The sequence below is a fragment of the Lasioglossum baleicum genome, chromosome 14 (assembly GCF_051020765.1).
Source record: "Lasioglossum baleicum chromosome 14, iyLasBale1, whole genome shotgun sequence".
NCBI lineage: Eukaryota > Metazoa > Arthropoda > Insecta > Hymenoptera > Halictidae > Lasioglossum > Lasioglossum baleicum.
Window position 1 is genome coordinate 1202588 of NC_134942.1, and position 23151 is coordinate 1225738.

A 23151-nucleotide genomic window follows, 5' to 3' on the forward strand; every position below is an offset into this window, starting at 1 on the left:
ACACCCCCAATATATTAATAATTTTTATAATTATAATTGAAACTGTTAGAAATTTTATTCGCCCATGAACTCTAGCTATTCGGCTATCTGCAAATATATTAGCAGGACATCTTCTTTTATCACTATTAGGATCTACTTTAGAATCAATACCTTATATAATTTTATTATTTTTAATTCAAAATTTATTAGTTATTTTAGAAATTTCTAGGAGTGTCTATCCTTTTCCGACTTGTTGCTTCTCTTTCTGACACGTTTCCGCAGCAGAGAACGTATCTGCCTATTTCTATCTCGCTCTGACTCGTATAGCCTGTATAGCAGCGTCTCTCTCGTACTCATACATAAGGTGTATCTACCTTTAACCGCTCATAGCTTCCTTATTATTTATCGGATTTGGGGTTTTCAAAGTGTTCTAAACTTCTTACTCGCCCCTCTTCCTTCCTAACTTTTAATTTTTTGAAAATCCCCCGCCCTTTTGATAAAATATAATTCTACTTATTACTCGACCTAGTATCTCATACTAATCCTTAATCCTAATATATTTACAAAAACCTAATCGTGTGAATTCGCTTTTTTGACTCATAAAGTCACCCTCATATTATCAAATTTATTCCAGTTCTGTGTTATACTTTTAGGAGAGTGGGTCAAGGATTTAGGAATTTTCCTAACTCGTCCCGTTGCCGAATATTCCTATTTGTTTCCGTTTAATTAACATTAAACTCTGCTGGTTTATCAGTTTTCATTGAGATAACTGCCCTCAATGAATAAATCTAAATGTTCTATAACTATTCGTCTATATAACACTTGTTACTTTCCAAACCGTTAAGACCGAGTCTCAAAACCGAACTCCGACCTGCCCACCCCGGGGGCGCCTTAACGGCCAGCCCCCCTTGGCGGCGGTGGAAGTACTAAGTAGTCCCACCGCCGCCTTTACGTCTGCGGCCCCTTACCAGGGGGCCGTCGGCCTCGTCGGGGTTGCCCCGCCGATGCTAGCCTCCTGGCGGAGAGGGGGCCGGCTTCCCTCTCCCTCTCCGCTGCCTCCTTCTGCGTTATCACAATCTCGCAGAAGGAGGCAAACGCTGCTCTTGACCTCTCGCTGCCGATCATGTGGTCGACCACGACCGGTAACGTGAGGTCCATCCCAATAACGCCCCTTAGGTCTCTGCGCCGTGCCGACCACGCTGGACATTCTTCCAGCGTATGCCGCGCAGAGTCCTGGGCCTCCTCGCAGTGGTGACACTGCGATACTCCCAGTGCCAGTGACGAACACACAGTTTGAGGAAACGGCGGTATGCAGGTAATTTAACTTATGCGCATCCATTGCTGCAACTTGTGCTGTATAATTTAGAATTTTTGTTACCGCGCCATCCGATTTTTATACATGTGCAAATACTCGTACACGCTGCATTGTATTTTTTTCCGCACGCGACAAGGAGGGGACAGAGGCGATTTCCGGCTCGCGTCTGTCCCCTCCCCCCGTGCCCCCTGGTCGACCCGCATAAAACTTAAAAATATGAGAAAATAAAAGATAAAATCAATAAAGTAAAACGTGTATAGATAAAATACATAAAATAAAAGTCAATAAATAAATAAATAATAATAAGTAAATAAATACAATGGTCAAAACACAACAAACATAAGAAAGGGGGGGCAAAATAAAGGGGAATAAAAGATAAAGATAAAATTTATAATATAGAATATAAAATATATATAGAATAAAATGAAATATTATAAAATAAAAGGAGGCGGGTCGACCGGCAGGTCGCATCTTTGTAGAGGCGGGGAGGGGATTATTGCACCACCTCGCCCCCCGCGACCTGCCCGCCCGGGGGCGCCATAACGGCCAGTCCCCCTTGGCGGCGGTGGAAGTACTAAGTAGTCCCACCGCCGCCATTACGTCTGCGGCCCCTTACCAGGGGGCCGTCGGCCTCGTCGGGGTTGCCCCGCCGATGCTAGCCTCCTGGCGGAGAGGGGGTCGCCTTCCCTCTCCCTCTCCGCTGCCTCCTTCTGCGTTATCACAATCTCGCCGAAGGAGGCAAACGCTGCTCTTGACCTCTCGCTGCCGATCATGTGGTCGACCACGACCGGCAACGAGAGGTCCATCCCAATAACGCCCCTTAGGTCTCTGCGCGGTGCCGACCACGCTGGACATTCTTCCAGCGTATGCCGCGCGGAGTCCTGGGCCTCCTCGTAGTGGTGACACTGCGATACTCCCAGTGCCAGTGACGAACACACAGTTTGAGGAAACGGCGGTATGCAGGTAATTTAACATATGCGCATCCATTGCTGCAACTTGTGCTGTATAATTTAGAATTTTTGTTACCGCGCCATCCGATTTTTATACATGTGCAAATACTCGTACACGCTGCATTGTATTTTTTTCCGCAAGCGACAAGGAGGGGACAGAGGCGATTTCGGGCTCGCGTCTGTCCCCTCCCCCCGTGCCCCCTGGTCGACCCGCATAAAACTTAAAAATATGAGAAAATAAAAGATAAAATCAATAAAGTAAAACGTGTATAGATAAAATACATAAAATAAAAGTCAATAAATAAATAAATAATAATAAGTAAATAAATACAATGGACAAAACACAACAAACATAAGAAGGGGGGGCAAAATAAAGGGGAATAAAAGATAAAGATAAAATTTATAATATAGAGTATAAAATATATATAGCATAAAATGAAATATTATAAAATAAAAGGAGGGGGGTCGACCGGCAGGTCGCATCTTTGTAGAGGCGGGGAGGGGATTATTGCTCCACCTCGCCCCTCGCGACCTGTCCACCCCGGGGGCGCCTTAACGGCCAGACCCCTTGGCGGCGGTGGAAGTACTAAGTAGTCCCACCGCCGCCACTACGTCTGCGGCCCCTTACCAGGGGGCCGTCGGCCTCGTCGGGGTTGCCCCGCCGATGCTAGCCTCCTGGCGGAGAGGGGGTCGGCTTCCCTCTCCCTCTCCGCTGCCACCTTCTGCGTTATCACAATCTCGCCGAAGGAGGCAAACGCTGCTCTTGACCTCTCGCTGCCGATCATGTGGTCGACCACGACCGACAACGAGAGGTCCATCCCAATAACGCCCCTTAGGTCTCTGCGCGGTGCCGACCACGCTGGACATTCTTCCAGCGTATGACGCGCAGAGTCCTGGGCCTCCTCGCAGTGGTGGCACTGCGATCCTCCCAGTGCCAGTTACGAACACACAGTTTGAGGAAACGGCGGTATGCAGGTAATTTAACATATGCGCATCCATTGCTGCAACTTGTGCTGTATAATTTAGAATTTTTGTTACCGCGCCATCCGATTTTTATACATGTGCAAATACTCGTACATGCTGCATTGTATTTTTTTCCGCACGCGACAAGGAGGGGACAGAGGCGAGTTCCGGCTCGCGTCTGTCCCCTCCCCCCGTGCCCCCTGGTCGACCCGCATAAAACTTAAAAATATGAGAAAATAAAAGATAAAATCAATAAAGTAAAACGTGTATAGATAAAATACATAAAATAAAAGTCAATAAATAAATAAATAATAATAAGTAAATAAATACAATGGACAAAACACAACAAACATAAGAAGGGGGGACAAAATAAAGGGGAATGAAAGATAAAGATAAAATTTATAATATAGAATATAAAATATATATAGAATAAAATGAAATATTATAAAATAAAAGGAGGGGGGTCGACCGGCAGGTCGCATCTTTGTAGAGACGGGGAGGGGATTATTGCTCCACCTCGCCCCCCGCGACCTGCCCACCCCGGGGGCGCCTTAACGGCCAGCCCCCTTGGCGGCGGTGGAAGTACTAAGTAGTCCCACCGCCGCCATTACGTCTGCGGCCCCTTAACAGGGGGCCGTCGGCCTCGTTGGGGTTGCCCCGCCGATGCTAGCCTCCTGGCGGAGGAAGGGTCGCCTTCCCTCTCCCTCTCCGCTGCCTCCTTCTGCGTTATCACAATCTCGCAGAAGGAGGCAAACGCTGCTCTTGACCTCTCGCTGCCGATCATGTGGTCGACCACGACCGGTAACGAGAGGTCCATCCCAATAACGCACCTTAGGTCTCGGCGCGGTGCCGACCACGCAGGACATTCTTCCAGCGTATGCCGCGCAGAGTCCTGGGCCTCCTCGCAGTGGTGGCACTGCGATCCTCCCAGTGCCAGTTACGAACACACAGTTTGAGGAAACGGCGGTATGCAGGTAATTTAACATATGCGCATCCATTGCTGCAACTTGTGCTGTATAATTTAGAATTTTTGTTACCGCGCCATCCGATTTTTATACATGTGCAAATACTCGTACACGCTGCATTGTATTTTTTTCCGCAAGCGACAAGGAGGGGACAGAGGCGATTTCCGGCTCGCGTCTGTCCCCTCCCCCCGTGCCCCCTGGTCGACCCGCATAAAACTTAAAAATATGAGAAAATAAAAGATAAAATCAATAAAGTAAAACGTGTATAGATAAAATACATAAAATAAAAGTCAATAAATAAATAAATAATAATAAGTAAATAAATACAATGGACAAAACACAACAAACATAAGAAGGGGGGGCAAAATAAAGGGGAATGAAAGATAAAGATAAAATTTATAATATAGAATATAAAATATATATAGAATAAAATGAAATATTATAAAATAAAAGGAGGGGGGTCGACCGGCAGGTCGCATCTTTGTAGAGGCGGGGAGGGGATTATTGCTCCACCTCGCCCCCCGCGACCTGTCCACCCCGGGGCGCCTTAACGGCCAGCCCCCCTTGGCGGCGGTGGAAGTACTAAGTAGTCCCACCGCCGCCATTACGTCTGCGGCCCCTTACCAGGGGGCCGTCGGCCTCGTCGGGGTTGCCCCGCCGATGCTAGCCTCCTGGCGGAGAAGGGGTCGGCTTCCCTCTCCCTCTCCGCTGCCTCCTTCTGCGTTATCACAATCTCGCCGAAGGAGGCAAACGCTGCTCTTGACCTCTCGCTGCCGATCATGTGGTCGACCACGACCGGTAACGTGAGGTCCATCCCAATAACGCCCCTTAGGTCTCTGCGCCGTGCCGACCACGCTGGACATTCTTCCAGCGTATGCCGCGCAGAGTCCTGGGCCTCCTCGCAGTGGTGACACTGCGATACTCCCAGTGCCAGTGACGAACACACAGTTTGAGGAAACGGCGGTATGCAGGTAATTTAACTTATGCGCATCCATTGCTGCAACTTGTGCTGTATAATTTAGAATTTTTGTTACCGCGCCATCCGATTTTTATACATGTGCAAATACTCGTACACGCTGCATTGTATTTTTTTCCGCACGCGACAAGGAGGGGACAGAGGCGATTTCCGGCTCGCGTCTGTCCCCTCCCCCCGTGCCCCCTGGTCGACCCGCATAAAACTTAAAAATATGAGAAAATAAAAGATAAAATCAATAAAGTAAAACGTGTATAGATAAAATACATAAAATAAAAGTCAATAAATAAATAAATAATAATAAGTAAATAAATACAATGGTCAAAACACAACAAACATAAGAAAGGGGGGGGGCAAAATAAAGGGGAATAAAAGATAAAGATAAAATTTATAATATAGAATATAAAATATATATAGAATAAAATGAAATATTATAAAATAAAAGGAGGCGGGTCGACCGGCAGGTCGCATCTTTGTAGAGGCGGGGAGGGGATTATTGCACCACCTCGCCCCCCGCGACCTGCCCGCCCGGGGGCGCCATAACGGCCAGTCCCCCTTGGCGGCGGTGGAAGTACTAAGTAGTCCCACCGCCGCCATTACGTCTGCGGCCCCTTACCAGGGGGCCGTCGGCCTCGTCGGGGTTGCCCCGCCGATGCTAGCCTCCTGGCGGAGAGGGGGTCGGCTTCCCTCTCCCTCTCCGCTGCCTCCTTCTGCGTTATCACAATCTCGCCGAAGGAGGCAAACGCTGCTCTTGACCTCTCGCTGCCGATCATGTGGTCGACCACGACCGGCAACGAGAGGTCCATCCCAATAACGCCCCTTAGGTCTCTGCGCGGTGCCGACCACGCTGGACATTCTTCCAGCGTATGCCGCGCGGAGTCCTGGGCCTCCTCGCAGTGGTGACACTGCGATACTCCCAGTGCCAGTGACGAACACACAGTTTGAGGAAACGGCGGTATGCAGGTAATTTAACATATGCGCATCCATTGCTGCAACTTGTGCTGTATAATTTAGAATTTTTGTTACCGCGCCATCCGATTTTTATACATGTGCAAATACTCGTACACGCTGCATTGTATTTTTTTCCGCAAGCGACAAGGAGGGGACAGAGGCGATTTCGGGCTCGCGTCTGTCCCCTCCCCCCGTGACCCCTGGTCGACCCGCATAAAACTTAAAAATATGAGAAAATAAAAGATAAAATCAATAAAGTAAAACGTGTATAGATAAAATACATAAAATAAAAGTCAATAAATAAATAAATAATAATAAGTAAATAAATACAATGGACAAAACACAACAAACATAAGAAGGGGGGGCAAAATAAAGGGGAATAAAAGATAAAGATAAAATTTATAATATAGAGTATAAAATATATATAGAATAAAATGAAATATTATAAAATAAAAGGAGGGGGGTCGACCGGCAGGTCGCATCTTTGTAGAGGCGGGGAGGGGATTATTGCTCCACCTCGCCCCTCGCGACCTGTCCACCCCGGGGGCGCCTTAACGGCCAGCCCCCTTGGCGGCGGTGGAAGTACTAAGTAGTCCCACCGCCGCCACTACGTCTGCGGCCCCTTACCAGGGGGCCGTCGGCCTCGTCGGGGTTGCCCCGCCGATGCTAGCCTCCTGGCGGAGAGGGGGTCGGCTTCCCTCTCCCTCTCCGCTGCCTCCTTCTGCGTTATCACAATCTCGCCGAAGGAGGCAAACGCTGCTCTTGACCTCTCGCTGCCGATCATGTGGTCGACCACGACCGGTAACGTGAGGTCCATCCCAATAACGCCCCTTAGGTCTCTGCGCCGTGCCGACCACGCTGGACATTCTTCCAGCGTATGCCGCGCAGAGTCCTGGGCCTCCTCGCAGTGGTGACACTGCGATACTCCCAGTGCCAGTGACGAACACACAGTTTGAGGAAACGGCGGTATGCAGGTAATTTAACTTATGCGCATCCATTGCTGCAACTTGTGCTGTATAATTTAGAATTTTTGTTACCGCGCCATCCGATTTTTATACATGTGCAAATACTCGTACACGCTGCATTGTATTTTTTTCCGCACGCGACAAGGAGGGGACAGAGGCGATTTCCGGCTCGCGTCTGTCCCCTCCCCCCGTGCCCCCTGGTCGACCCGCATAAAACTTAAAAATATGAGAAAATAAAAGATAAAATCAATAAAGTAAAACGTGTATAGATAAAATACATAAAATAAAAGTCAATAAATAAATAAATAATAATAAGTAAATAAATACAATGGTCAAAACACAACAAACATAAGAAAGGGGGGGGGCAAAATAAAGGGGAATAAAAGATAAAGATAAAATTTATAATATAGAATATAAAATATATATAGAATAAAATGAAATATTATAAAATAAAAGGAGGCGGGTCGACCGGCAGGTCGCATCTTTGTAGCGGCGGGGAGGGGATTATTGCACCACCTCGCCCCCCGCGACCTGCCCGCCCGGGGGCGCCATAACGGCCAGTCCCCCTTGGCGGCGGTGGAAGTACTAAGTAGTCCCACCGCCGCCATTACGTCTGCGGCCCCTTACCAGGGGGCCGTCGGCCTCGTCGGGGTTGCCCCGCCGATGCTAGCCTCCTGGCGGAGAGGGGGTCGGCTTCCCTCTCCCTCTCCGCTGCCTCCTTCTGCGTTATCACAATCTCGCCGAAGGAGGCAAACGCTGCTCTTGACCTCTCGCTGCCGATCATGTGGTCGACCACGACCGGCAATGAGAGGTCCATCCCAATAACGCCCCTTAGGTCTCTGCGCGGTGCCGACCACGCTGGACATTCTTCCAGCGTATGCCGCGCGGAGTCCTGGGCCTCCTCGCAGTGGTGACACTGCGATACTCCCAGTGCCAGTGACGAACACACAGTTTGAGGAAACGGCGGTATGCAGGTAATTTAACATATGCGCATCCATTGCTGCAACTTGTGCTGTATAATTTAGAATTTTTGTTACCGCGCCATCCGATTTTTATACATGTGCAAATACTCGTACACGCTGCATTGTATTTTTTTCCGCAAGCGACAAGGAGGGGACAGAGGCGATTTCCGGCTCGCGTCTGTCCCCTCCCCCCGTGCCCCCTGGTCGACCCGCATAAAACTTAAAAATATGAGAAAATAAAAGATAAAATCAATAAAGTAAAACGTGTATAGATAAAATACATAAAATAAAAGTCAATAAATAAATAAATAATAATAAGTAAATAAATACAATGGACAAAACACAACAAACATAAGAAGGGGGGGCAAAATAAAGGGGAATGAAAGATAAAGATAAAATTTATAATATAGAATATAAAATATATATAGAATAAAATGAAATATTATAAAATAAAAGGAGGGGGGTCGACCGGCAGGTCGCATCTTTGTAGAGGCGGGGAGGGGATTATTGCTCCACCTCGCCCCCCGCGACCTGTCCACCCCGGGGCGCCTTAACGGCCAGCCCCCCTTGGCGGCGGTGGAAGTACTAAGTAGTCCCACCGCCGCCATTACGTCTGCGGCCCCTTACCAGGGGGCCGTCGGCCTCGTCGGGGTTGCCCCGCCGATGCTAGCCTCCTGGCGGAGAGGGGGTCGGCTTCCCTCTCCCTCTCCGCTGCCTCCTTCTGCGTTATCACAATCTCGCCGAAGGAGGCAAACGCTGCTCTTGACCTCTCGCTGCCGATCATGTGGTCGACCACGACCGGCAACGAGAGGTCCATCCCAATAACGCCCCTTAGGTCTCTGCGCGGTGCCGACCACGCTGGACATTCTTCCAGCGTATGCCGCGCGGAGTCCTGGGCCTCCTCGCAGTGGTGACACTGCGATACTCCCAGTGCCAGTGACGAACACACAGTTTGAGGAAACGGCGGTATGCAGGTAATTTAACATATGCGCATCCATTGCTGCAACTTGTGCTGTATAATTTAGAATTTCTGTTACCGCGCCATCCGATTTTTATACATGTGCAAATACTCGTACACGCTGCATTGTATTTTTTTCCGCAAGCGACAAGGAGGGGACAGAGGCGATTTCGGGCTCGCGTCTGTCCCCTCCCCCCGTGCCCCCTGGTCGACCCGCATAAAACTTAAAAATATGAGAAAATAAAAGATAAAATCAATAAAGTAAAACGTGTATAGATAAAATACATAAAATAAAAGTCAATAAATAAATAAATAATAATAAGTAAATAAATACAATGGACAAAACACAACAAACATAAGAAGGGGGGGCAAAATAAAGGGGAATAAAAGATAAAGATAAAATTTATAATATAGAGTATAAAATATATATAGAATAAAATGAAATATTATAAAATAAAAGGAGGGGGGTCGACCGGCAGGTCGCATCTTTGTAGAGGCGGGGAGGGGATTATTGCTCCACGTCGCCCCTCGCGACCTGTCCACCCCGGGGCGCCTTAACGGCCAGCCCCCCTTGGCGGCGGTGGAAGTACTAAGTAGTCCCACCGCCGCCATTACGTCTGCGGCCCCTTACCAGGGGGCCGTCGGCCTCGTCGGGGTTGCCCCGCCGATGCTAGCCTCCTGGCGGAGAGGGGGTCGGCTTCCCTCTCCCTCTCCGCTGCCTCCTTCTGCGTTATCACAATCTCGCCGAAGGAGGCAAACGCTGCTCTTGACCTCTCGCTGCCGATCATGTGGTCGACCACGACCGGTAACGTGAGGTCCATCCCAATAACGCCCCTTAGGTCTCTGCGCCGTGCCGACCACGCTGGACATTCTTCCAGCGTATGCCGCGCAGAGTCCTGGGCCTCCTCGCAGTGGTGACACTGCGATACTCCCAGTGCCAGTTACGAACACACAGTTTGAGGAAACGGCGGTATGCAGGTAATTTAACATATGCGCATCCATTGCTGCAACTTGTGCTGTATAATTTAGAATTTTTGTTACCGCGCCATCCGATTTTTATACATGTGCAAATACTCGTACACGCTGCATTGTATTTTTTTCCGCAAGCGACAAGGAGGGGACAGAGGCGATTTCCGGCTCGCGTCTGTCCCCTCCCCCCGTGCCCCCTGGTCGACCCGCATAAAACTTAAAAATATGAGAAAATAAAAGATAAAATCAATAAAGTAAAACGTGTATAGATAAAATACATAAAATAAAAGTCAATAAATAAATAAATAATAATAAGTAAATAAATACAATGGACAAAACACAACAAACATAAGAAGGGGGGGCAAAATAAAGGGGAATGAAAGATAAAGATAAAATTTATAATATAGAATATAAAATATATATAGAATAAAATGAAATATTATAAAATAAAAGGAGGGGGGTCGACCGGCAGGTCGCATCTTTGTAGAGGCGGGGAGGGGATTATTGCTCCACCTCGCCCCCCGCGACCTGTCCACCCCGGGGCGCCTTAACGGCCAGCCCCCCTTGGCGGCGGTGGAAGTACTAAGTAGTCCCACCGCCGCCATTACGTCTGCGGCCCCTTACCAGGGGGCCGTCGGCCTCGTCGGGGTTGCCCCGCCGATGCTAGCCTCCTGGCGGAGAGGGGGTCGGCTTCCCTCTCCCTCTCCGCTGCCTCCTTCTGCGTTATCACAATCTCGCCGAAGGAGGCAAACGCTGCTCTTGACCTCTCGCTGCCGATCATGTGGTCGACCACGACCGGCAACGAGAGGTCCATCCCAATAACGCCCCTTAGGTCTCTGCAAGGTGCCGACCACGCTGGACATTCTTCCAGCGTATGCCGCGCGGAGTCCTGGGCCTCCTCGCAGTGGTGACACTGCGATACTCCCAGTGCCAGTGACGAACACACAGTTTGAGGAAACGGCGGTATGCAGGTAATTTAACATATGCGCATCCATTGCTGCAACTTGTGCTGTATAATTTAGAATTTTTGTTACCGCGCCATCCGATTTTTATACATGTGCAAATACTCGTACACGCTGCATTGTATTTTTTTCCGCAAGCGACAAGGAGGGGACAGAGGCGATTTCGGGCTCGCGTCTGTCCCCTCCCCCCGTGCCCCCTGGTCGACCCGCATAAAACTTAAAAATATGAGAAAATAAAAGATAAAATCAATAAAGTAAAACGTGTATAGATAAAATACATAAAATAAAAGTCAATAAATAAATAAATAATAATAAGTAAATAAATACAATGGACAAAACACAACAAACATAAGAAGGGGGGGCAAAATAAAGGGGAATAAAAGATAAAGATAAAATTTATAATATAGAGTATAAAATATATATAGAATAAAATGAAATATTATAAAATAAAAGGAGGGGGGTCGACCGGCAGGTCGCATCTTTGTAGAGGCGGGGAGGGGATTATTGCTCCACCTCGCCCCTCGCGACCTGTCCACCCCGGGGGCGCCTTAACGGCCAGCCCCCTTGGCGGCGGTGGAAGTACTAAGTAGTCCCACCGCCGCCATTACGTCTGCGGCCCCTTACCAGGGGGCCGTCGGCCTCGTCGGGGTTGCCCCGCCGATGCTAGCCTCCTGGCGGAGAGGGGGTCGGCTTCCCTCTCCCTCTCCGCTGCCTCCTTCTGCGTTATCACAATCTCGCCGAAGGAGGCAAACGCTGCTCTTGACCTCTCGCTGCCGATCATGTGGTCGACCACGACCGGTAACGTGAGGTCCATCCCAATAACGCCCCTTAGGTCTCTGCGCCGTGCCGACCACGCTGGACATTCTTCCAGCGTATGCCGCGCAGAGTCCTGGGCCTCCTCGCAGTGGTGACACTGCGATACTCCCAGTGCCAGTGACGAACACACAGTTTGAGGAAACGGCGGTATGCAGGTAATTTAACATATGCGCATCCATTGCTGCAACTTGTGCTGTATAATTTAGAATTTTTGTTACCGCGCCATCCGATTTTTATACATGTGCAAATACTCGTACACGCTGCATTGTATTTTTTTCCGCAAGCGACAAGGAGGGGACAGAGGCGATTTCCGGCTCGCGTCTGTCCCCTCCCCCCGTGCCCCCTGGTCGACCCGCATAAAACTTAAAAATATGAGAAAATAAAAGATAAAATCAATAAAGTAAAACGTGTATAGATAAAATACATAAAATAAAAGTCAATAAATAAATAAATAATAATAAGTAAATAAATACAATGGACAAAACACAACAAACATAAGAAGGGGGGGCAAAATAAAGGGGAATGAAAGATAAAGATAAAATTTATAATATAGAATATAAAATATATATAGAATAAAATGAAATATTATAAAATAAAAGGAGGGGGGTCGACCGGCAGGTCGCATCTTTGTAGAGGCGGGGAGGGGATTATTGCTCCACCTCGCCCCCCGCGACCTGTCCACCCCGGGGCGCCTTAACGGCCAGCCCCCCTTGGCGGCGGTGGAAGTACTAAGTAGTCCCACCGCCGCCATTACGTCTGCGGCCCCTTACCAGGGGGCCGTCGGCCTCGTCGGGGTTGCCCCGCCGATGCTAGCCTCTTGGCGGAGAGGGGGTCGGCTTCCCTCTCCCTCTCCGCTGCCTCCTTCTGCGTTATCACAATCTCGCCGAAGGAGGCAAACGCTGCTCTTGACCTCTCGCTGCCGATCATGTGGTCGACCACGACCGGCAACGAGAGGTCCATCCCAATAACGCCCCTTAGGTCTCTGCAAGGTGCCGACCACGCTGGACATTCTTCCAGCGTATGCCGCGCGGAGTCCTGGGCCTCCTCGCAGTGGTGACACTGCGATACTCCCAGTGCCAGTGACGAACACACAGTTTGAGGAAACGGCGGTATGCAGGTAATTTAACATATGCGCATCCATTGCTGCAACTTGTGCTGTATAATTTAGAATTTTTGTTACCGCGCCATCCGATTTTTATACATGTGCAAATACTCGTACACGCTGCATTGTATTTTTTTCCGCAAGCGACAAGGAGGGGACAGAGGCGATTTCGGGCTCGCGTCTGTCCCCTCCCCCCGTGCCCCCTGGTCGACCCGCATAAAACTTAAAAATATGAGAAAATAAAAGATAAAATCAATAAAGTAAAACGTGTATAGATAAAATACATAAAATAAAAGTCAATAAATAAATAAATAATAATAAGTAAATAAATACAATGGACAAAACACAACAAACATAAGAAGGGGGGGCAAAATAAAGGGGAATAAAAGATAAAGATAAAATTTATAATATAGAGTATAAAATATATATAGAATAAAATGAAATATTATAAAATAAAAGGAGGGGGGTCGACCGGCAGGTCGCATCTTTGTAGAGGCGGGGAGGGGATTATTGCTCCACCTCGCCCCTCGCGACCTGTCCACCCCGGGGGCGCCTTAACGGCCAGCCCCCTTGGCGGCGGTGGAAGTACTAAGTAGTCCCACCGCCGCCATTACGTCTGCGGCCCCTTACCAGGGGGCCGTCGGCCTCGTCGGGGTTGCCCCGCCGATGCTAGCCTCCTGGCGGAGAGGGGGTCGGCTTCCCTCTCCCTCTCCGCTGCCTCCTTCTGCGTTATCACAATCTCGCCGAAGGAGGCAAACGCTGCTCTTGACCTCTCGCTGCCGATCATGTGGTCGACCACGACCGGTAACGTGAGGTCCATCCCAATAACGCCCCTTAGGTCTCTGCGCCGTGCCGACCACGCTGGACATTCTTCCAGCGTATGCCGCGCAGAGTCCTGGGCCTCCTCGCAGTGGTGACACTGCGATACTCCCAGTGCCAGTGACGAACACACAGTTTGAGGAAACGGCGGTATGCAGGTAATTTAACATATGCGCATGCATTGCTGCAACTTGTGCTGTATAATTTAGAATTTTTGTTACCGCGCCATCCGATTTTTATACATGTGCAAATACTCGTACACGCTGCATTGTATTTTTTTCCGCAAGCGACAAGGAGGGGACAGAGGCGATTTCCGGCTCGCGTCTGTCCCCTCCCCCCGTGCCCCCTGGTCGACCCGCATAAAACTTAAAAATATGAGAAAATAAAAGATAAAATCAATAAAGTAAAACGTGTATAGATAAAATACATAAAATAAAAGTCAATAAATAAATAAATAATAATAAGTAAATAAATACAATGGACAAAACACAACAAACATAAGAAGGGGGGGCAAAATAAAGGGGAATGAAAGATAAAGATAAAATTTATAATATAGAATATAAAATATATATAGAATAAAATGAAATATTATAAAATAAAAGGAGGGGGGTCGACCGGCAGGTCGCATCTTTGTAGAGGCGGGGAGGGGATTATTGCTCCACCTCGCCCCTCGCGACCTGTCCACCCCGGGGGCGCCTTAACGGCCAGCCCCCTTGGCGGCGGTGGAAGTACTAAGTAGTCCCACCGCCGCCATTACGTCTGCGGCCCCTTACCAGGGGGCCGTCGGCCCGTCGGGGTTGCCCCGCCGATGCTAGCCTCCTGGCGGAGAGGGGGTCGGCTTCCCTCTCCCTCTCCGCTGCCACCTTCTGCGTTATCACAATCTCGCCGAAGGAGGCAAACGCTGCTCTTGACCTCTCGCTGCCGATCATGTGGTCGACCACGACCGGTAACGAGAGGTCCATCCCAATAACGCACCTTAGGTCTCTGCGCGGTGCCGACCACGCAGGACATTCTTCCAGCGTATGCCGCGCAGAGTCCTGGGCCTCCTCGCAGTGGTGGCACTGCGATCCTCCCAGTGCCAGTTACGAACACACAGTTTGAGGAAACGGCGGTATGCAGGTAATTTAACATATGCGCATGCATTGCTGCAACTTGTGCTGTATAATTTAGAATTTTTGTTACCGCGCCATCCGATTTTTATACATGTGCAAATACTCGTACACGCTGCATTGTATTTTTTTCCGCAAGCGACAAGGAGGGGACAGAGGCGAGTTCCGGCTCGCGTCTGTCCCCTCCCCCCGTGCCCCCTGGTCGACCCGCATAAAATTTAAAAATATGAGAAAATAAAAGATAAAATCAATAAAGTAAAACGTGTATAGATAAAATACATAAAATAAAAGTCAATAAATAAATAAATAATAATAAGTAAATAAATACAATGGACAAAACACAACAAACATAAGAAGGGGGGGCAAAATAAAGGGGAATAAAAGATAAAGATAAAATTTATAATATAGAGTATAAAATATATATAGAATAAAATGAAATATTATAAAATAAAAGGAGGGGGGTCGACCGGCAGGTCGCATCTTTGTAGAGGCGGGGAGGGGATTATTGCTCCACCTCGCCCCCCGCGACCTGTCCACCCCGGGGCGCCTTAACGGCCAGCCCCCCTTGGCGGCGGTGGAAGTACTAAGTAGTCCCACCGCCGCCATTACGTCTGCGGCCCCTTACCAGGGGGCCGTCGGCCTCGTCGGGGTTGCCCCGCCGATGCTAGCCTCCTGGCGGAGAGGGGGTCGGCTTCCCTCTCCCTCTCCGCTGCCTCCTTCTGCGTTATCACAATCTCGCCGAAGGAGGCAAACGCTGCTCTTGACCTCTCGCTGCCGATCATGTGGTCGACCACGACCGGCAACGAGAGGACCATCCCAATAACGCCCCTTAGGTCTCTGCGCGGTGCCGACCACGCTGGACATTCTTCCAGCGTATGCCGCGCGGAGTCCTGGGCCTCCTCGCAGTGGTGACACTGCGATACTCCCAGTGCCAGTGACGAACACACAGTTTGAGGAAACGGCGGTATGCAGGTAATTTAACATATGCGCATCCATTGCTGCAACTTGTGCTGTATAATTTAGAATTTTTGTTACCGCGCCATCCGATTTTTATACATGTGCAAATACTCGTACACGCTGCATTGTATTTTTTTCCGCAAGCGACAAGGAGGGGACAGAGGCGAGTTCCGGCTCGCGTCTGTCCCCTCCCCCCGTGCCCCCTGGTCGACCCGCATAAAACTTAAAAATATGAGAAAATAAAAGATAAAATCAATAAAGTAAAACGTGTATAGATAAAATACATAAAATAAAAGTCAATAAATAAATAAATAATAATAAGTAAATAAATACAATGGACAAAACACAACAAACATAAGAAGGGGGGACAAAATAAAGGGGAATGAAAGATAAAGATAAAATTTATAATATAGAATATAAAATATATATAGAATAAAATGAAATATTATAAAATAAAAGGAGGGGGGTCGACCGGCAGGTCGCATCTTTGTAGAGACGGGGAGGGGATTATTGCTCCACCTCGCCCCCCGCGACCTGCCCACCCCGGGGGCGCCTTAACGGCCAGCCCCCCTTGGTGGCGGTGAAAGTACTAAGTAGTCCCACCGCCGCCATTACGTCTGCAGCCCCTTAACAGGGGGCCGTCGGCCTCGTTGGGGTTGCCCCGCCGATGCTAGCCTCCTGGCGGAGGAAGGGTCGCCTTCCCTCTCCCTCGCCGCTGCCTCCTTCTGCGTTATCACAATCTCGCAGAAGGAGGCAAACGCTGCTCTTGACCTCTCGCTGCCGATCATGTGGTCGACCACGACCGGTAACGAGAGGTCCATCCCAATAACGCACCTTAGGTCTCTGCGCGGTGCCGACCACGCAGGACATTCTTCCAGCGTATGCCGCGCAGAGTCCTGGGCCTCCTCGCAGTGGTGGCACTGCGATCCTCCCAGTGCCAGTTACGAACACACAGTTTGAGGAAACGGCGGTATGCAGGTAATTTAACATATGCGCATCCATTGCTGCAACTTGTGCTGTATAATTTAGAATTTTTGTTACCGCGCCATCCGATTTTTATACATGTGCAAATACTCGTACACGCTGCATTGTATTTTTTTCCGCAAGCGACAAGGAGGGGACAGAGGCGATTTCCGGCTCGCGTCTGTCCCCTCCCCCCGTGCCCCCTGGTCGACCCGCATAAAACTTAAAAATATGAGAAAATAAAAGATAAAATCAATAAAGTAAAACGTGTATAGATAAAATACATAAAATAAAAGTCAATAAATAAATAAATAATAATAAGTAAATAAATACAATGGACAAAACACAACAAACATAAGAAGGGGGGACAAAATAAAGGGGAATGAAAGTGTTCCGGCCACCCGTCACAGAGCCGATCCGCCGAACCGGCGTCTCGACAAGCGTCGGCTACCGTCGTCTCAGCGTCCCCACCACGCGCAATGAACAGGTGATTTCGGGCATGAGACGACGGTAACGGTCGGGCGACATCGATGTAGACAGTCGTTTTTGGGTACCACGGCATACGCGTACACAACAAGAACGCGCTATATCATCTCACCGTTACGCAACTGAACCGTCGATCGTGAACTCGGGATTTCCACAGTGTTACTCGTCATCCACCGTTTATTGTCGATTGAGTTATTCGCCACATACATTTATACCGTGTCATACCTTTACGCTAATATATGTTTCATCGTGAGTTTACTACAGTGGTCATTTCTTCCACCCACTAGCGATCCTATTACATCGGTCCGATCTCAGACATTTTTTGGTCCTTCGAGCCGGATAGATCGGCGGCTTCATATATCGATCAAAGATCAACAGTGGGTGTATTTAGTGAACTTCGTGAAACCGCTGCCTTAGACCCGTGTGCACCGGTACGTGCCGCGTACAGTTAACGGCCGTTAGATTCGAATCGCGCTGTGACCTTTCGCGCCCGCTCGCGTGTGTACGGTGTTTTGTGCGCGCATTTCGAGTAACCTCCCGCTCGTCTCCGCCACCGCCGGTTCAAATGTCAACGGCCGAATCGCTGTTCGCCTTGCAATTCGACTTGCATCATGCCATCAGTCGCGTTCTGGTCAATGTAAAGAAGAAGGGTGCAGCCAACATCACGGAATCCTATGTACAAGCTCGGCTAGACACACTCCTCCGCAATTGGGACGAGTTCCGCGCAAATCACGTGAAACTCCAGGACTTATGCACCCCCGAAGCACGTAAGCATGACTACTACGTTGGCGGTCTCCGTCACACGACTGAGGATTTGGTCGTCGACACCCAAGCTGTACTGTGCAACATGCTGGCCGAATTAACACCTCGTCCACCTGCATCCACCGAAAAGTCTCACGGCAATCATCGAGACCAATCACAGCCTGCCTCGTCGGCCAAGCTCCGCCGTTTGGACGTCCCAACGTTCTCCGGAGACTACCAGGACTGGCCACTCTTCAAGGCGTTGTTCGCGTCCCTTGTTTTGTCCAACGACAGCCTGTCCTCCACCGAGAAGTTCCATTACCTCCTTCTGAGCGTCCACGGCGAAGCGCTCGATCTCATCAGGAATCTTCCAGTCGACGGTGCGCATTTCGATCGGGCGTGGCAACTCATCGTTGGTCAGTACGAGAATACTCGTGTCCTTGTCGACAACCTGCTCGGCACGCTGTTTTCGCTCCCCGCAGCGACGTCAGAATCCGCGGCGGAGCTCAAACGAATCCGCGGCACCGTGAAGCAAGTGTTAAACGCGCTCGAAGTGTTGAAGTGCCAAGTGCAACATTGGGGTCCATTCATCATCTACTGGGTCACTCAACGACTGGACCCGGAGACGCTCAAAGCATGGGAGTTGCAAATCGCAGACAACTCAGATTATCCGGAATTCTCAGTACTGGACACCTTCCTCGAGCACCGCATTCGCGCGTTAGCCAAGGTTGAGAGTACGAAACCGGTTACCTCGGTTTCAAAATCCCGAGCACCCGGCGCTCAATCACACGCGACCATCGCGTCTCAGAACCGCTGCATTCTATGCTGCGCAGACCACTACCTCGGAAGATGCGCTCAATACCTGGCAAAGACGCCTGAGCAACGCAAGCAGCTAGTAACGCAACATCGCCGCTGCTACAACTGCTTGGGGAACCACCCAATCAAGGTCTGCCGCCACACTACGACGTGCATGAAATGCGCTTCGCGACATCACACGTCGTTACACGATGCTTCCATCTCCTCTTCAGCGTCCTCGTCATCTTCAGAATCCGAACCGATAGTCGAGGCTCCGCCAGCTGCGGCTCACCACGTCATGCCAGCCTCGCTCCCGGTGTTGTCGCGCCGCCCGATGATATTGGCCACTGCGCTCGTGACCATACTTTCCACCAACGGAGACAACATCCGTGCCCGCGTGCTGCTCGATCAGGGATCTGAGGTCTCCTTCATTAAGGAGTCCATATGCCAACGGCTGCGTCTTCCTCGGCAGCATGCACGCATGCCCATTTACGGAATCGGTGCAGGTCATACTGTGACGACACGGGGCTTCTCCACATTCGTCATATCGTCGCTCACCCAGACGTACACCTGCGAAGTGAAAGCATTTATTTTATCCGAGCTGACCCATTATGCACCAGCCGCGACCAGTCCGCACGCAAGCTGGGATCATATCCAAGGGTTGCAATTAGCCGACCCATCTTACCTGGACCCGCAACCAATCGACATGGTCATCGGCGTCGATGTCTACAGCCGCATCATTCGGCCCGACATTAGGCGCGGTGACGACGACTCTCCAGTGGCCCAGCTCACCACGTTGGGATGGGTCATTTCCGGTCCGGCGTCCACCGTCCGCACCCACAAGGCGTCCAATGGGATCTCCAGCTTCCAATGCGGCATCGACCGGGACCTTTACGAGCTCGTCCAAAAATTCTGGGTCCAGGAAGAGCCAAATGCTCTGCCCGCCACGACGCTGACTGACTCCGAGCGGCAATGTGAGAACCATTTCCGTACCACACACTCCCGCGACGATACCGGGCGATACGTTGTGCGCCTGCCATTCGCGAAAAGCGCCGCTGAACTCGGAGACTCGCGATCGTCGGCTCTCCAAATACTACGGCGCAGCGAAAAAACTCTCGCGTCGCGTCCGCAATTCCGCGACAAATACGCCGCGTTCCTCACCGAATATGAGCACCTGGGCCACATGCGTATGTTAACCGAGAGCGAAAATCGAGCGACGACCGCGTCTTACGTCCTACCGCATCACGGAGTCCTCCGCGGGACAGGCGACTCGGCAAAGATCCGCGTAGTATTCAACGGATCACATCGCACGACGTCCGGTACGTCCCTAAACGACTGTCTGCACGTTGGCCCGAAACTGCAGACGGACTTGGCCGACATTATCCTCCGGTGGCGCAGATTCCGCTTCGCGTTCTCCGCAGACGTGGAAAAAATGTACCGTCAAATCCGCGTTCACGAAAGCGACCAGATCTTCCAGCGAATCGTCTGGCGTCCCGATGTCTCGGTACCGGTACAAGAGTACGCGCTTACCACCGTTACCTACGGCCTCGCGTGCGCCCCGTTCCTCGCGATACGGTGCATGCACCAGTTAGCCAGCGACGAAGGCGACAACTTTCCGCTAGCTAGGGACGTTCTCGTACGGGAAACATACGTTGACGACATACTCTCTGGCGCGAACGATCTACAGACGGCCCAGGAGAAAGTTCGTCAACTACAGGGTCTCCTGAAAGCCGGGGGATTCGCGCTAAAAAAGTGGGTCGCCAACTGCGATGAGTTAATCCCCGCGGAAGAGAGGCGTCTCGAGTCGTCAGACGGTAGAACATTGTCCATCGACGCCCCGCATCGCGCCCTCGGTGTCGCGTGGAACACCGACTCCGATACATTCGCGTTCTCATTTCAGGCACCCTCGACCGCTAACAGTTCCAAGCGCGGAGTGCTGTCCACGATCTCACAATTATTCGATCCGTTAGGATGGCTCACGCCCGTCACCGTGCAGGGCAAAATTCTCATGCAGGAGTTATGGACGCAGAAAACGGGATGGGACGATGCTCTCCCGGCTGAGTTCTCGCGTCGCTGGGAGCAATTCTGCAGCGATTTGACGGAAATTCGCCGTCTGACCCTGACTCGATGGGTCGGCCAACTCGACCCTGATCGCGGCATCGAGCTCCACGGATTCGCCGATGCGTCCACGCACGCGATGGGCGTCGCTATCTACATGCGGGTCAGGAACGACGACGACACGTTCCGCGTAACTCTCCTTTCCGCTAAGTCCAGAGTCGCGCCCATTAAGCCAATAACCATCCCGCGTCTCGAGCTGTCGGCCGCGCTTCTCCTCGCTAAACAAGTCGCGCACATTCGCGCCGCGCTAGACATCGAAACAATACCAACGCATCTGTGGACGGATTCGGCCGTGGCCCTCGCGTGGATTCGCAGCCCCCCCTCCAGGTGGAAAGACTTCGTTCGGAATCGCGTCGCGGACATTCATAGACTCGCACCGCACGCGTACTGGCACCACGTCCCTGGGACATGCAACCCGGCGGACCTAGCAACCCGTGGAGTCTCACCGCTGGTGTTGCTTGATTCCATCTGGTGGCGGGGGCCTGGGTGGTTGCAAGAGTTCTCCCCCGCCTGGCCCACGGAGACCCTATCTCCGGAACCCGGTATCGACGTCGAGAAACGGCCCGAAAAACCGCTCACACTACACGCAGCGTCCGCTCCTTCGTGGACGTTAATCGACCGCTACTCGTCCCTAACGCGACTACTACGCATTACGTCGTTGTGCATTCGAGCGGTGCGACGAATGAAGGTGAAACGAGTGGATCGCGGCCCGGTAGACTCCATCACGACAACCGAACTCGAACAGGCTCGTCTATTCTGGATTCGACAAACGCAGGAAGCTCACTTCTCACGTGAAAGTCAGGCCGTCCACCGCGGTGTCGCGCTACCGAACGCGAGTCCTCTCGCCAAGTTGATGCCCTTCGCGGACGCCCACGGCATCTTACGCGTGGGAGGGCGCCTCCAGCACTCCCTCCTCGACGCGGATCAAAAACATCCGATCATCTTGCCGCGATCCTCTCCCTTCACTTCGCTCGTAATCGCACAAGCTCACTTGCGAACGTTGCACGCTGGCACGCAGCTCACACTGTCGACGGTCAGGCAGTCGTATTGGATTGTCGGTGGTCGACAGCCAGTACGATCCTTCATCAAGCAATGCGTAACGTGCGCTCGCCACAGCGCTCGTCAGTGTACGCAGGTGATGGGACAGCTCCCGGCGCGACGCATCACTCCCGCACGAGCATTCGTAAACTCCGGTGTAGATTACGCGGGTCCGTTTCAGTGGAAAACGACGCGTGGACGCGGAGCCAAGACATTCAAAGGCTACCTCGTTGTCTTCGTGTGTATGGCCACCGGCGCGGTGCACCTCGAGTTCGCTTCAGACTACTCGGCAGACGCGTTTATAGCTGCCTACAAACGATTCACGGGACGGCGCGGCATCTGCAGTACACTTACGAGCGACTGCGGCACGAACTTCGTCGGGGCGGACGCCGAGCTGCGTCGAATGTTCAACCGCGCTTCGCAGGAAGCGCAAGCGATCGCGAGCAGTCTCGCGAACCTCGGAACACAGTGGCGATTCAATCCTCCCTCCGCCCCACACTTCGGCGGTAAATGGGAGGCCGCTGTAAAATCCACCAAATTTCACTTGCGCCGCGTCATAGGAGAATCCCCACTCACTTTCGAGGAATACGCGACACTGTTCGCACAAATCGAAGCGGCACTCAACTCGCGACCGATCTGTCCGTTGTCCGACGACTCTTCCGACCTGTCTGCGCTAACCCCGGGTCATTTCCTGATCGGCGACGCACTCAATGTCATTCCGGAACCGAACTTCGCTGACACTCCTCGCTCCCGATTGTCGCGATGGCAACTGCTGCGCCAAATGCTTGACCACTTCTGGTCGCGGTGGTCCAAAGAATACCTGCAGCAACTCCAGGCCGCGTCAAAATGGCACTCGAAGTCGGAGCCATTTCGAAACGGTGATCTCGTCCTCGTACGAGACGAACGAACTCCCCCGGCCAAATGGCCGCTCGCGCGCGTCACCGATCTCCATCCCGGCAAAGACGATGTAACCCGCGTCGTCACTGTCCGGACCGCGACTACGACACTCAAACGGCCGATCGTCAAATTGTGCCGACTGCCGGTCGAAACCAAACAAACCGCGTCATGCCCTACGGCATGCAACTAGCCGACCCGCGGTCATTGCCGACACAACGTCACGGCAAGGGGGGGGAGAATGTTCCGGCCACCCGTCACAGAGCCGATCCGCCGAACCGGGGTCTCGACAAGCGTCGGTCACCGTCGTCTCAGCGTCCCCACCACGCGCAATGAACAGGTGATTTCGGGCATGAGACGACGGTAACGGTCGGGCGACATCGATGTACACAGTCGTTTTT

The 23151-nt window shown here is 51.2% G+C and overlaps 1 protein-coding gene across 1 annotated transcript; it reads left to right on the forward strand.

Annotated features, from left to right (window-relative positions):
• The first annotated feature begins 17729 nt into the window (after positions 1–17729).
• On the forward strand, positions 17730–22943 carry LOC143215868 (uncharacterized). The gene has a single exon (XM_076438448.1). The coding sequence runs from the start codon at positions 17730–17732 to the stop codon at positions 22941–22943; it is 5214 nt and encodes a 1737-aa protein (XP_076294563.1).
• The last annotated feature ends 208 nt before the right edge of the window (positions 22944–23151 follow it).

Excerpts from the sequence above, each read along its gene's own strand:
- LOC143215868 (XM_076438448.1), top strand. The coding sequence starts at position 17,730 with ATGTCAACGGCCGAATCGCTGTTCGCCTTGCAATTCGACTTGCATCAT.